The sequence below is a fragment of the Cynara cardunculus genome, assembly GCF_001531365.2.
Source record: "Cynara cardunculus var. scolymus isolate 2C chromosome LG 13, CcrdV1, whole genome shotgun sequence".
Classification (NCBI taxonomy): Eukaryota; Viridiplantae; Streptophyta; class Magnoliopsida; order Asterales; family Asteraceae; genus Cynara; species Cynara cardunculus.
The window spans coordinates 15,528,249-15,543,243 of record NC_037540.1 but is presented as its reverse complement, the minus strand read 5'-3'; the positions used below and the strand labels follow the sequence as shown (position 1 = coordinate 15,543,243).

The 14,995-nt window shown below is 34.4% G+C and overlaps 1 protein-coding gene across 1 annotated transcript; it reads right to left on the bottom strand.

Moving 5' to 3' along the window:
* Positions 1 to 2,799: 2,799 nt before the first annotated feature.
* Positions 2,800 to 3,477, bottom strand: LOC112524815. Its single transcript, XM_025134763.1, has one exon. It carries the CDS (start codon positions 3,475 to 3,477, stop codon positions 2,800 to 2,802), a length of 678 nt encoding a protein of 225 aa, XP_024990531.1.
* Between the last annotated feature and the right edge of the window lie 11,518 nt (positions 3,478 to 14,995).

Sequence of the window (14,995 nt, the reverse complement as noted above, 5' to 3'; positions counted from 1 at the left end):
CTCAATGAGAAAAAAAAAAACTTTAGATGAAAGAAAGAATACAACATACAAATATTACACATACAGTAGACTCTCACTTTTATCTACTACTCACCTTGATTCGTGGAGTTTGGAGCACATTTGCATTTTAATATTTTCCATATGTCTGCCAAATATGGTTTTAGGTAAATATTTGGTAAGGAGATATGTCAAATATGGTAGTGGGAATGATCCTTAGCTCCAGTAATGAGGGTGTGTTACCAAAGGGCCTTCAGCCTAGCGGTATCGTAGTTCTTGGCCTCCTAGGAGGTCAAGGGTTCAAACCTCACCAACGGTAAGGAGGGTGTATGAGTTTATTTATTGCATTTGCCGTATATAAATATTATATACTTCAAAAAAAGGGTGTGTTGTTGTAAGAAGAATAAGACAAAAACTTATTTAATAAAAAGTGCATAGAAGTTTAAAAAAAGGTCATTGCAACTGTTAGAATTTAAGACGATTGGTGTAATCAATTTGAAACAACGAGATCACTATGTAATTTCAAAAAAATTATGCAAACATTAACAATTGTCATAATTGATTTGAAATTACATGAATGTCCAATCCTTTCGATTTGACTATATCAATCGTATCTAACCCTCACGAACATTAAATTCATACGTTAAGTGAGGTGCATTTTGGTCTTTTTGGCCTTTTACTCTTTTATTTTCTTAAACAAACATTTATATTCTTACCGTAGCACACGCTCAACACAAAAAATTGAAGGAGGCTCATTATGATTACCATAAATCTGTTTTCAATTCGCAACTGGATTAGAATCCGGAATACCTTCTTCCTGTAGCATACGCTCAACATAGAAACTCAAGGAGGCTCATTTTGATTACCATAATATATTGAAGCTTGCTATTGGATCAGGTGTCCGGAATGCATTTACTTTCTCGTCGAATCACACAATTCATCAACGACATCCAATTGAATTGGACTTCAACAGAGTATGGTAATTAGAATGAGTCTCCTTTAGCTCCTGTAATGAGTGTGCGTTGTGGTAAGAAAAAAACCCGATTTTATTTAATAATAAAGTTTAAAAGGATTAATAGAAATGTCAAAATACACATAGTTTAACTAACGAACTTAACGACTCTTAGGGTCAGAGATGGTTGGTGTAAACAATTTGAAACGATGAGATCACTGCGTCATTTTGGAAATTTTTATGCAAACATGATTAGTTGTCACTTTAGTTTTGAAATTACACCAACATCCCGTGTTTCAAATTGTTTATATCAAACGTATCTGACCCTGATGAACATCGAATTCGTGTGCTAAGTGAGGATCATGTTGGTCCTTTTTTCCTTTCTCTTTTTCTATTACATATATATTTCTCTTTTTCCCGTAAGAAACACTCAGACACCGAAATTGGAATTAGCTCAGTTACCTTTTGTATTCTGTTACCGGATCTGATGTCCATAATGCATTCATTTCCCCATCAAATCATGCAATCCATCAACAACAATAGAATACAATTATTAAAATGAGTCTCTTGCTTCTGTGTTAGTGTGTTTGTTATGGTATGAAGAAAGCAAATGTTTAAATAATAAAAAGAGTAAAAGTGTTTAATTGGTTTGAGTCTAGACTCAGAAAAAGTCAAAAGTGTTTGGAGGTCTCAGATTCAAATATAAGTAGGAATAAAAATCTTTTTGTGATCACGGAAGTTTAAATGCGGTGACTCCAGGTTACCTATAAAGCATGTAGTCGTTCTGAAATTAATCAACTCACATAACGAGTTGGATATCTAGGTTAAACCAAAAAAATAGATTAAGGATTTTTTTAAATAAATATAATTAAATAATCTTTTGCTGTATAATACTAGGGTGTTTTATTTTCTTTAAAAAAATTCAAACGTTCCCCTTAAATAAGAAGCGGATGTGATTAAGGGGGTGTTCAGGATTGCTTATTTGAAACAACTTATGTTTTTCTACAGAAGCATTTATCAGAATGGTTTAACTTTTTAAAAAACTCCTTATTACCGGTTTGTCACCAGTATAAGTTGTTTATCCAAACACTCAAAAGTGCTTATTACCGATGTCATACTGGAATAAGTTAATAAATTATTTTTATAAACAATCTCAAATATCGCCTATAAAAGAATTGTTATTTATATATTATCTATTATATAGACTTTTGTTTTTTTAAGTAAGAGATGCTAAAGTTTAAAATATTATTTTATTTCTAACAAATAAGAGTTGGTATTAAAATCTAAAATCTAAATAATAATACTGTTTATTTTTGTAAACCGATAAATGTCTAAATTTGTTTAAATTATTTATTTTCTCCGATAAAAAGTTATAGGATCGAATTTGTACATAAATTTATATAACTTTATATATTTATTCATCTATCATTATAAAATTTATATCTAAATTATATAATTGACATTCATTTAAACAAAAATATACCATTAACGATATCTAACATATTTAAATTTTATTAAAATATATCAATTTAGACAGATGAAAATTGATTTGATAAGGATAAGGATTGATCGAAAGAAATGATCCATAAATTTGGAGAACAACAAAAGATAAATAAGAGGTTGATTTACCTCTTACAAGATAAAGATAAAAATAAGAAAAAGATGTTTATGATAAAGACAAAACTCATGTCCAAAAATATCTAGTTTGATGCGTCTTCATTGAATTCTCAACACTTTTTAAGTAATAAATATAAACGGGGTTTGTTGTATATGGAAAGAAAACAAGAAATTAAAATCCTTTCATTTTAAGAACCCTAAATTAAGCACTTGTCGTGGAGACAAAACATCGTCTATGAATCTTTGCCTGCAGCGTAATATTTCTTGAAAGCCTTTGGCAGATAAAATGGCAGCAAAAACCCAAATAGATTGAAGCTCCAGAAAACCATATTAGCCATCGCAAGACTCCTTCCCACCTGCAATCTTCTGCTGCTCCCATGGTGCTCTTTGTTTGCTTTCGTTATCTCGTCCTTCACCCACTCCAAGATGGCATACATCCTCATCGAATTATACACCACCGGTACGAAAACCCTGATCGGCAGAGAAAACCCGCCGGAAAACGTCACACCTTCCATGAAAACCTGGCTCGCCAGCAGGAAAACATGGGGTGCAGCTGCTTTGATACCCTCTTTATCACCTGCTAAAACACCATGAACTATGTATGCCACCGGAAGAAGTAGTCCGATGACGGCTCCGACGGAGACGTAGACGGTAAGAAGGCGGCTGCTGTTGCCGAAAACTGGTGGTTCAGGGGTGGAGGAGCGAGTGGGGAAAGCAACCTTGGACATAAAGAACATGTAGAAGAAGGAGAGGAGGACAAAGGCGAAGTCTTGGAAGGCCACCATGCCAGAGGCGGAGAGAACGATGATGAGAGCAAGGGCGTTGAGTTGCTGGAAAGAGAAGAAGCCTCGCCGGCGGCCGATGGATGGTTTTTCGTTGGTTAAGGCAATGGGTGCAACCCCACCTGACATGGTTGTGGTCTGAAAGTTGGGTTTTCCTTGAACGTGAAATTGGGGGATGGATGAGTGTATAAGTGGCGGTTGGTGGTGGCAACAACTGACACGTATGGGATTGAACCACCGCGTCATGTTTTTAAAGATGTAAAAAACATATATTAAAATTGGTTTATTTTTATTTTTTTATATTTTATGAGTGAATTACACTTTTAGTCCCTGTAAAGGTTTTCTAGGATTTAAGCTTATATTGTTGGTGATTTGTATCACTAATATAATTTAACTGTAATGAGATTAATTTGTTGACTAATTTAATCATGATAAATATCGAACAAGTAAGGAAGGCGGCAGCGCCCCCGATGGCGGGGTCCAAGGGGGGGCAGCCCTTGGCTGAGGGTGGAAGTAATTTTTCGGGTAATATTGTTTTGTGGAAATTGCATCAAAAATTCGAATTTTTAAATTTTAAACCCGGTTTTTGGCCCGGTTTTTTAAACCCGGTTTAGGGTTCAAAAAACTGTCGTTTTGACAGTTTCCGTATTTTCAAATTTTGAATTGGTTATTTCGTCTTGAGAGGTACACATATTCATAACGATTTTGGATTCTTAGTTTTGTCAACCACTGATTGAGATTTCGATTGTATCGTTGAAATACTTCAATCTGAAAGTGATATACGACTTTTAGTGGATTCCAAACAATCGAAAAACCAGAAATTCTAACATATATACATACATGTAGAGATGTAGTGGTTATAAGGAAGGGCATGGAGTTTTAATTTGCATTTATAATTCTTTGAAAAAATGGGTGGTGATGCTTTATAAATATGTAAATTACCAAATGGATGCTTAAATTTCTAAGTTCCCATCATCCATGAAGTCGTAGATTGTGGTGGTTGTACCCATGAAAGGAGGTTAAGGGACGTTATGTGTTTATGATGAACACTCATGAGAAGCTTAGTCAATCATTACAACCTTTATAGATTTAAACGTCTTAATAGAATATTTTATTAAACTTAGGTTTATAGGACTAAACTATTAACGTATTATCTAAAAGTTTTTACAATAAGTTTATAGACGTGTTTAGGATTTTTATCAAGTTTTTAAAGACGTTTTTACACTACAAAAAATGCAGAGTATCAACGAAGGAAATTTCCCTCGCAAATACGGCGCTAAAAGGGTCATCCGTCGCTGATACTCCGTTGGTCAAATGCTCGTAGATAATGCTATCAGCGACGGATTTGCGAGGGATACTTTCAGCAACGGATCAGCGAGGGAATAGCTTCAGCGAAGGATCAGGGAGGGAATATATCAGTGACGGATCAGCGAGGGAACTTTCAGTGACGGATCAGCGAGGGAACTTTCAGCGATGAATCGGCGAGAGAACTTTCAAGGACTTTCAGTAACGGATTTTCCCTCGCTAATCCGTCACTAATTTGTATTAATCTAAAAATTAAATTTTTTGAAATTACATAAATCCTTTATTTATTTATACAAAACCTGACCATAATATAACTAACCAAAATTGTGAACAAATTAAAACTAATCAATTCATACGATTTAACATATCCAATTCATACAAATGATACAATTTAAAATATTCAATTAATACAAAGTGAGAAAATACATTTGGGGTTTGGAGTCTAATATTAGAAAGTATGTAATTTCTAGGAACTCATGTTACATTTCAAGTGGCAGTTGATGCAGTAGAAATTTTGGAACAGGATATCATCGATAACCACCAGAAAAGATTAGGGAGAAAAGGAAAGGGGAGACAATAGCAACTGATTTCCGTAGACCTAGATTTATTGGAAACCAGAACCGTCCTACGTCAAGGTTTACTGATAGAACATGTGCTCAATGTAAAAAAAAATACATCAAGGATAATACAACAATGAACCACGAAAATGTTATAAATATCAAGAATCGGGTCATATAGCTAAAGATTGTCGAATAGTACGAAGATGTTTTATGTGTAATTCTTTCCAACATATTAATGCTAATTGTCCATAAGCAAAGGGGCGAAGATTGGGTTATTCTGGAGGCCATCCACCCAAACGGGAGGACAGTGTTTAATCGTAATGTTCCTGGTGGTCATGTAGAAGTAAGACATAGAGAGACAGTGGCTAGGGGACGAGCCTTTTAGATGACGAGAGACGAAGCTGAAGAAAACCCCGAAGTGGTGATAAGGTACATTCTTTGTTAATTCATTATATGCCAAACTCTTATTTGATTCCGGTGCAAATCATTCTTTTGTGTCACCTTCATTTGTTGGATGCACGTGTTTAAAATCTAAGGTGCTAGATAATGTTCTGGTGATAGAAACAACAACTATAGTGAGGTATCGGTTAAAGAAGTTTTTGATGATTAAACTATATTAGTAGAGGGGTGTGAGGTACTCATTCAACTATTTCCCTATGTCGTTAAGGGAATTTGACATAATTATGGGTATGGATTGGTTGGCTAAAAACCAAGCCAATAAAATATGTAATAAGAAAATGATTCATATAGATTTACCGGGGAAGGGACCGGTTATAATCTATGGCGATAGACAAGATCGTTATTCCAGCCTCATTTCTGTCTTAAAGGCTCGGAGGTATGTACAGAAAGAGTGTGTCAGTTTTCTCGCTTATGTGATTGATATAAAGAACGAAAATAATAAGATGGAGAATATTCCTATTGTAAGTGAATTTCTAGAAGTGTTTCCGGAAGATTTATCAAGTTTACCTCCTGATCGATCGATAGGACTTTAGATCGAGTTGTTAACTTGAGTTGTGCCAGTTGCTCGTGCACCATATAGATTAGCTCCGTCTGAGTAGAAAGAGTTAATGTCACAGTTGAAAGAATTGCTGGATAAAAGTTTTATCCGATCGTTTACATTTCCTTGGGGTGCACCGGTATTGTTTGTAAAGAAGAAAGACGAATCGATGAGAATATGTATCAATTACCATGAGTTAAATAAGTTGACAATCAAGAACAAGTATCCACTCCCAAGAATTGATGATTTATTTGATCAATTGATTGGGGCTAGTTAATTTTCGAAGATTGACCTAAGATCCGATTATCATCAGCTAAAGATACGAGAGGAAGATGTGCCGAAGACATCATCCCGTACGCGTTATGGGCATTACGAGTTTTTGGTAATGCCGTTTAGACTTGCATATGCACCAACGACATTCATGGACATGATAAATAGAGTATGTCATCCGTATCTCGATAAATTTGTTATTCTTTTTATCGATGATATACTGATATACTCTCGATCTGAGAAAGAGCACGTGAATCATCTGCGATTGTTTCTAGAACTTTTGAAACAAGAAAAGGTGTATGCAAAGATGTCAAAATGTGAGTTATGGTTACGAGAAGCCCAATTTTCCGGGCCATGTCATTTCTGAGGTGGGTATTAAAGTGGATCCCCTCAAAATTGAATCCATCGATAAGTGGGAAGCACTGAAAACACCAACAAAAATTAAGAGTTTTTTCGGATTGGTAAGTTATTATCGAAAGTTTATACAAGATTTTTCTCGTATTGCTACACCGTTAACCGGACTGACGAAAAAGAATTGTAAAATTTGAATGGAAGAGGTACAAGTTGAAGCTTTTTTCAGATGTTAAAAGATAAATTATGTAGCGCGTCAATTCTATCCTTACCTAATGGTACGAAATATTTTATAATCTATAGTGATGCCTCGAAATTGGGTTTGGGTTGCGGGTTGATGCAACGTGAAAAGGTTATCGCTTATGCCTCAAGACAATTAAAGAATCATGAAATCAATATCCTACCCATGATATGAAACTGGCAGCCGTAGTCTTTGCTTTGAAAATCTGGAGACATTATTTGTATGGGACTAAAATGCCAAATTTTTACTGATCATAAAATTTTGCAGCATTTGTTCCATCATAAAGACTTGAAGATGCACCAAAGACGATTGTTAGAATTGGTTAATGAATATGAATGTGAAATCTTGTATCATCCACGCAAGGCTAATGTGGTAGATGATGCATTAAGCTGTAAAAAAACGAGCGGTACAATTAAAGCTATAGCCTTGAGAGCTGAGTTATTGTTGAGCATTCATGAAGAACTACAAATATCCAAAGGCGAAGCTGTGAGAGAAGACAATATCAAGCAAGAACGACTTGGTGGGGTGTTGTTTGAGTTAGTAAAAGACAGTCGAGAATTGTTGTGTTTCTAAAATAGAATCTGGGTATCGTGTTATGGTAATCTCGAGAAAGAATTTTGAGTGAAGCTCACAAATCTCGTTTTTCTATCCACTCGGGTACGAATGAAATGTATCCAGATATGAAACAAACTACTGGTGGTTGGCATGAAGAAGGTTATAGCAAGTCATGTTGATCGGTGTCTGACCTGCATGCAAGTGAAGATAGAGCATCAATGACCTTACGGTAAGTTACAATCGTTAGAAATTCCAATCTAGAAATGTGATCATATTTCAATGGATTTCATAACCAAACTACCTACAATACCAAAGGGGTTTGATGCTATATGGGTTGTGGTGGATCGATTATCTAAGTTTGCTCATTTCTTACCGATGAAAGAATCGTATTCCATAGATCGACTAGAGAAGTTATATATTGATGAAGTGGTAACATGTCACGGTGTCCCATTGTCAATCATTTCTGATCGAGGCAGTCGATTCACCTCTATGTTCTAAAAGAGTTGTCAAAGAGAAATGAGTTCACAAATAAAGTTAAGCACAACTTATCATCCACAGACCGATGGGCAAAGTGAACGAACGATTTAGACACTCGAAGACATGCTTCAGGCATGTGTTATTGACTTTAGAGGATCATGGGATAGCCATTTTCCTTTGACTGAGTTCATCTATAATAACAATTATCACTCGAGTATCCAGGCAGCACCTTTTGAAGTTTTGTACGGGCGAAAATGTCGAATACCATTGTGTTGGAATGAAGTGGGCGAGAAACAATTGGTTAGATCTGATATAGTTCAGTTGATGGTGGATTAGATTAATCAGATTCGTGAACGAATGAAAGTATCCCAGGATCGGCATAAAAGCAACGCTAATAAACATCGTAATTCGATTGAGTTTCAAGTTTGTAATAAAGTGATGTTGAAAGTATCACATTGGAAAGTTAGTAATAAAGTGATGCTGAGCCCAAAGTATATTGGATCGTTCCCTATCCTTGAACGAGTTAGAGAAGTGGCATACAAACTAGAGCTTCCTATGGAGTTAATTGGTATTTATAACACTTTTCATGTAACAAATCTAAGGAAGTGTCTAGCAAAACCAGAAGTAGCTGTACCACTTAAAATTGATGAAAAGTTGTGTTTTGAAGAGACCGGATTGAACCCTCATTGCTCAATGTGTTTTGACCTGATTAAACCCTCATTGCTCAATGTGTGTGACCGGATTGAACCCTCATCACTCACAGTATTATCTGAAATGGGATGTTTTGAACTCTAATTGACAGATGGCAGTGTAACCGTGATAGATGTTAGATGGCGATGTAACCGCGATAGATGTTAGATGGCGATGTAACCACGATAGATGATAAATGACTATATAACCGCGATAGATGATAGCTGGCGGTGTAACCGTGATAAATGGCGGTGTAACCGTGATAAATGGCGGTGTAACCGCGATGAATGTTTAAAAATTTTATCATTTAAAGCAGGTCTAAACTATAATAAAGTATTGTGGCAGAGTTTATTTACAGGGGGGAATTCACTCACTAGACTTTCCGGTCTAATCCTCAGTTGTTGTAATAATTTATTTTGTAGGTTCTCCAGCATCAAAGGATAAAAGCAAAGGGAAGATGTGATAGAATCATGGAAGAAAGTTTTTGTTATAAAAAAAATATTTAGTTCAGACTTTGGTTATTATATGTGAATAGTTTTGAAATGTTTGTAAATAATACTACGTTGATGTATGATATAACATGTATGTTATTGTTGGTATTTGGTGGGTTGTTTCACATTTCGTATTCACATGTGAACTAAAACAATTATCATAAACAGAAGTTGTTACATTACGTGAAAAATCAAAGAAAACACAAATCTTTACAATTAGTTTATTTCAAATTAATCAACATAAAAAAATTAGAAACATAAATAATTATATGAAGATAGAATTTCTTCAAAATCAACATGAAATAACTACCTAAAACTTCAAATTATGGAAATCACATAATTACAAAACAATTATTTGAAAGTTAAAATATTGAATAAAAAAAAACATACCTTAATCTTTGTCAAAAACACTCTCCTCGTTCGATAATTCAACATTAGGATTAAAATCGACATCTCGTTCAAGAACGCTTTTTGGATTTGGAAACAAAACGAGATTTGATCGAGAAAGAATTAATAAATTTGATAGATGATCGAAAAAAGATCGATGATAAATGAAGATGATTCTCCATAGAACCATATTTGATTTGTTATAATCGATAATGGAATGCTTATCTAATTATGTTAATTAGAATCTTTTATCTTTAATTACAAATCACCAGATTATCCTTCATATAATAACACTAGTGGACTGTACCGTGCGTTGCGCGGTATTCAAAAAATAATTTAAGAATTCTTTTTATTGATCATCTTTATAAATTTAATTTATTTGTTGTGTGTAATGTAAAATACAAATACGCTTTAACTTATATGGTATACATTTTAGAATATAGCAAAAAATATGTTACACTCATCAGCAATCACCCAATCATTTATGTTTTTTTATATAATTGTGATCCAATTATCTAAAAGATCAACAACAACAACAATTAACATTCGTTGAACTGAGTTTTTTTCACATCGTCATATTATATATTATCTTTATTAACCAAGTACAATAATATTTGATTATCATAGGGAACTATGATATTACTAATTTTGTTATAAGAATATAAATACACACTTATACAATTCAATGTAAATCATGTAATATCCAATCACCAAAATAACATTGAAAGTGTAGTGTTATGAAAGACTTAAAAAAACAAAATTAAATTAAATGCATGAAGTGTAATTTGCATAATCCAAGTCAATACTACAATTAAAATGTGCATCATGCATTATAATTTAACTTTAAGGTTCTGCAATTGAAAACAAACAATATTAGTTAATATTAATTACCATTGACATTTTTTTGAAATAAAAATGAGTAAACAAAATAATATAAAAATTCAAAGAATTTATAATAAGTTTCATAGACTTTTTACCTTTATTCAATTGTAATTGGTTAGAGAGACGTTAAAAACTTCATGATAAACTATATCTTCTATCATGTTATGATCTCAGTTTCTTCATCAGCATTAAGTATGGTTAGCCCTTCATGTGATGTAACTCGAGACACCGCAACATATAGTTGCCCATGTGTAAAAACCAATAAAAGATCACGATGAGGAGTATGGTTGATTATATTGGTAAATCATGTAATATAACAATCGTAACAGGAATAAAGTTTATGATTTACTTGTTTGGGAGGAAAAGTCCAACATGTTTAAGCGATTGGCCTTGACTCTTATTTATTGTCATGGTGAAGCATGGTGCTAACGGTATTTGGGGGTGATTAAGCTTGAATGGCCATTTTGAGTCGTTGGGTGCCATTATGATTCTTGGGATTGTAACTTTCTTGCATGTATGACTTCCAGAAATTATATCTCTTCTAACAGACCATTTCCCAAGTAGTGTGACAATCAATCGTGTTCCATTGCACAACCCTTCTGTTTGATTGATGTTACGCAAAAGCATAACTGGAGCACCAACCTTAAGATGAATGTCATGATTTGGTATCCCACTAAATCTGAAACTATTTAGAAATTCACTTGGATAAAGAAGGTCTTTATCATCATATTGCACATTTCCCTTGCAAACATTGTCGGAACTAAAGTATGTCCTTCCTTCTCTCGGTATTATATCCATGATGCATTCATTCAATTCTTGCACCATATCATTTTTTGGAGTTAAAATAACTCTTTCCATAAGATATGAAGGATCTTTATATGTATTCAATAGTGAGGGATAAAATACTTCAAGTATGGAATATATCTGGTGCTCAAATTGTTGTAAGCAAATGTTTGTAGAAAGCTTGAGCATTTCATCCTCAAAATAATTATAATACGATCCATCGCCTATTTGTAACATCCAATCATCAAATGATTTAATGTGAAGGACTTTTGAGGGAGACACACTTTTATGTTGAAGGCGCATGTTTTGGTTAAGCTCATAAACTCGAAACAATGACCACAAATATGAAAAATTAAGCGATGCATTAACAATATCCAATGAGTACCTCTTGGAATGACTGACAAGATTTGATGAAAATCACCACCACAAATGACCGTTAGACCACCAAATGGCCTTAATATGTTGTCTTCATAACGGGTGCTTAGTATGTCGCATAGACTCTTGTCTAAAGCTTCAAATCAATACATATATCCTATAGGAGCCTCATCCCAAATAATCAAAGAAGCTTTTTGAATCAATTCAGTTAATTGTACGTCATGACGGATCTCACATGTTGATTCCACAATTACATCTAAAGGTATACGAAATCTAGAATGAGTAGTCTTCCCATTTGGTAATAACAATGTTGGTGATACTGGAAGAGGCTACAAGTAATACAATTTTCTCTCAGATCTAAGTCTTGCAAGAATTGTTTTCCAAATGAATGTTTTTCCTGTTCCACCATGACCATGGATGAATATCAAGTGACCTCGATCTTCGTTAACAGAATCCATAATAGCTTCATAAGCCTCATTTTGACATTGTTTGAGCAATGGGAAATTGGTATCATGAAAAACTCTTAAATCTTCACGAGTGTAGCCAAGTTCTTCATTTACCAACCTATTCCGTAACTCGAGTAGTAATTGTTGATTTGGAAGTGGCATTCCATCAATTTCTTTCAAACTCTTCCCAATTTTCACCATGATTGACTCTATTCCGAACAAAGTATATCCTTCGATTTCTCAGGCAGTCAATTTCAAGTTGTTGACCTTGAACCATTTATGTTGCATGATATCTATATCTTCGGAAAGTATTTCATAATGTGTATTCCATAAACGAAGAGCATTTGAAACCTGATAATGGGTGAGGATTGTCACAAACAAATTTCATAACTCGTATCTAGTAGCCCAACTTGATGCTTCTTCCAAACAATCAATCCATTCACTATCATCATCTAACAATCCGTGTACATAACATGATCCCTTGTAAGTAGGGTGCGTAAATCCATCTACTGTGTGTATGTATTCAAATGAAGTGCATCATTTGACAAAGTTTAATAGCATATGCATGTAAAATCTTTCTCCAGCAGATGGATGGGTCAAGTACATTCTATCGATGGATATGCCCTTTTTGCATCTAGTCCATACCTTGTCCTTAGAATTCCAAACCCATTTTGTTGAGAATGATGAAGAACTCAGTTTTCGAGCATCTTCATATTTTTTGTTTGTCTCAAACCATTATGTGAACTTCGTTTTCCCAATACTTGGTCTTGAAATAACTGCCTCAAGATTAGTGTTCTCTTTAAATATAATTGTATGTTCACTAGGTAGATGAAAAGGTAATCGTTCAACTGATGGATATGTGTATTGGATGTTGAATTGGAAGATACGCCAACATGCTTCAGATGCAGATATGTATTTGCAATCTAAATACATTATAACTTCATCTCTTTCAAGACTTATATCTATCGAGTGAAATGTAGAGGTTTCTCTATTAGATCCTTTGTGAATATACTTGAAGAGATATTTACTGCTCTTGAATGATTACAAACTCAACATTAATATGGGCATCAAACTTCACAATCAAATTTTTGTTGTGAGGAACAATGTACCTGTTGTCCAATTGATGGATTTTTTTGGTAACATAAACACCTGTATATCTTCTCCTGTATATCCATCTGAGTTGATTGATGTTTGTCCAATAAATTTCTTAGGGAAATGTTTTGAACATATACCTTGCACCATACATGGGGATGATGGATAAAGATCTCCACATGGACCATGAATCCTAAATTTATTTACGGCATTAAAACCATGAGGATCAATACTTGCATTTGGAATCTCTGCAGTAATTATTTTATCAATATGCTCAGCCGACAGGTTTTTGGATTTGGAATCCAAAAACAATAATATATGCGCATGCGGCAAGCCTCTTTTTTGGAACTCGATAGTATGCATACCTAAAAAAGCATGAAACCTCGATTAATTGTTAATGGTATGCATATTTCCAACAAAAAATATGTTTTGTGTTATTAAACTTACAGTCGATTATGCTACCAAAAATTTTGGTAGTTTTCCAGTCTAGCATCAATTGTTCGAGCTTAATCTCAAACACTCTACATACAATATCCACTCTATTTGGATCATCTTTTTGTTGTACCATGTCAAGTGTTTATGTTATCTCTGGCCATTTTGGGTTGCATGTAAATGTCAGAAATAGATCTGGATATCTAGCTCACTTACAAAGTGCCATAGCATCTTGGTAATTATGGATTCTGTATCGAAGTCTGCTAGTATGAGTGGATGGCAGAATAATTGATTTACCCAATTTCTTACCATTGGCATCTCCACGGTGTACAACATCCATTAATCCACAATATAAGTTAGTTTGTAATTGTTCTTGATTGTTACATATCCACCTAAAACGACCTTCTTCAATTTCCATGTAAGCACCTACAATATATTGTTGATGCAATCGTCCAGAGTGTAGTAAAGTGTGGCCTTCATGTACCTTTTGTTGTAATCTAAAGCAATAATATTGTCTCATAGAGACAAATTGTCTTTTGCTGGAAGAACTAATCATGTTTCGTAGTTAAATATTTTCTTGATATCCATCATCCCCGTAAGGGTGTATTAAAGGGTAGGTCATGGAAATGAAACTTGGATGTAGATCCGTAATGCATTGAAGATCATTTGTATGATGTTCAACAATGATGTCACGCTCAAAGTTTTCTTCACTAAGATCACCAACTATTAAAGCAACAACTTCCTCAGTGGTGGGCATATTATATTGACAAGCATCCCTTTTACGACTTCTGATGATTCATAAGCAAAAAACAGAGTCAAGATCTGAACAATATCGATCTCTAGCCACGCCAAATGACTATACTAAAATGTTGTGCTCCTCTAACAATTCAGATAGTTCTTGTGTTATCTCTGAATTGAGTTCGGTATGGCCAAATTGCCTTTGCATTGTGTTCACTCTGTTGGTCATTTCATTCTCAGTGTCATAGATATAGAGTTGGGCAAGTTGAGGCCTTTTGCCACATATAGGCAATAGAGATCCAATTCGATGTAAAATTTGTCCACTCACTCTATAAACATAAGGCCCTTTCTCACGATTAATAGTAGAATCAATTTCGCATTCGTGTGATGTCAATGCGAGCATAGATTTATATGTTCGTATTTTTCTACGAAAAGCTACCCATTTACTTCCAGATGTTGAGTCGAGCAAATTTTGAGGTGTCCTTGGTGGCTTTGGAAGTAATGGCAATCTTACACGACCTTCTGAACAACAGAACATGAAGGTTGGATCAGAGTTTTTTGTTGGTCTTGCTTTT

What these genes read in the sequence shown, in the direction of transcription:
- LOC112524815 (XM_025134763.1), bottom strand. Translation starts at nt 3,477, where the DNA reads ATGTCAGGTGGGGTTGCACCCATTGCCTTAACCAACGAAAAACCATCC.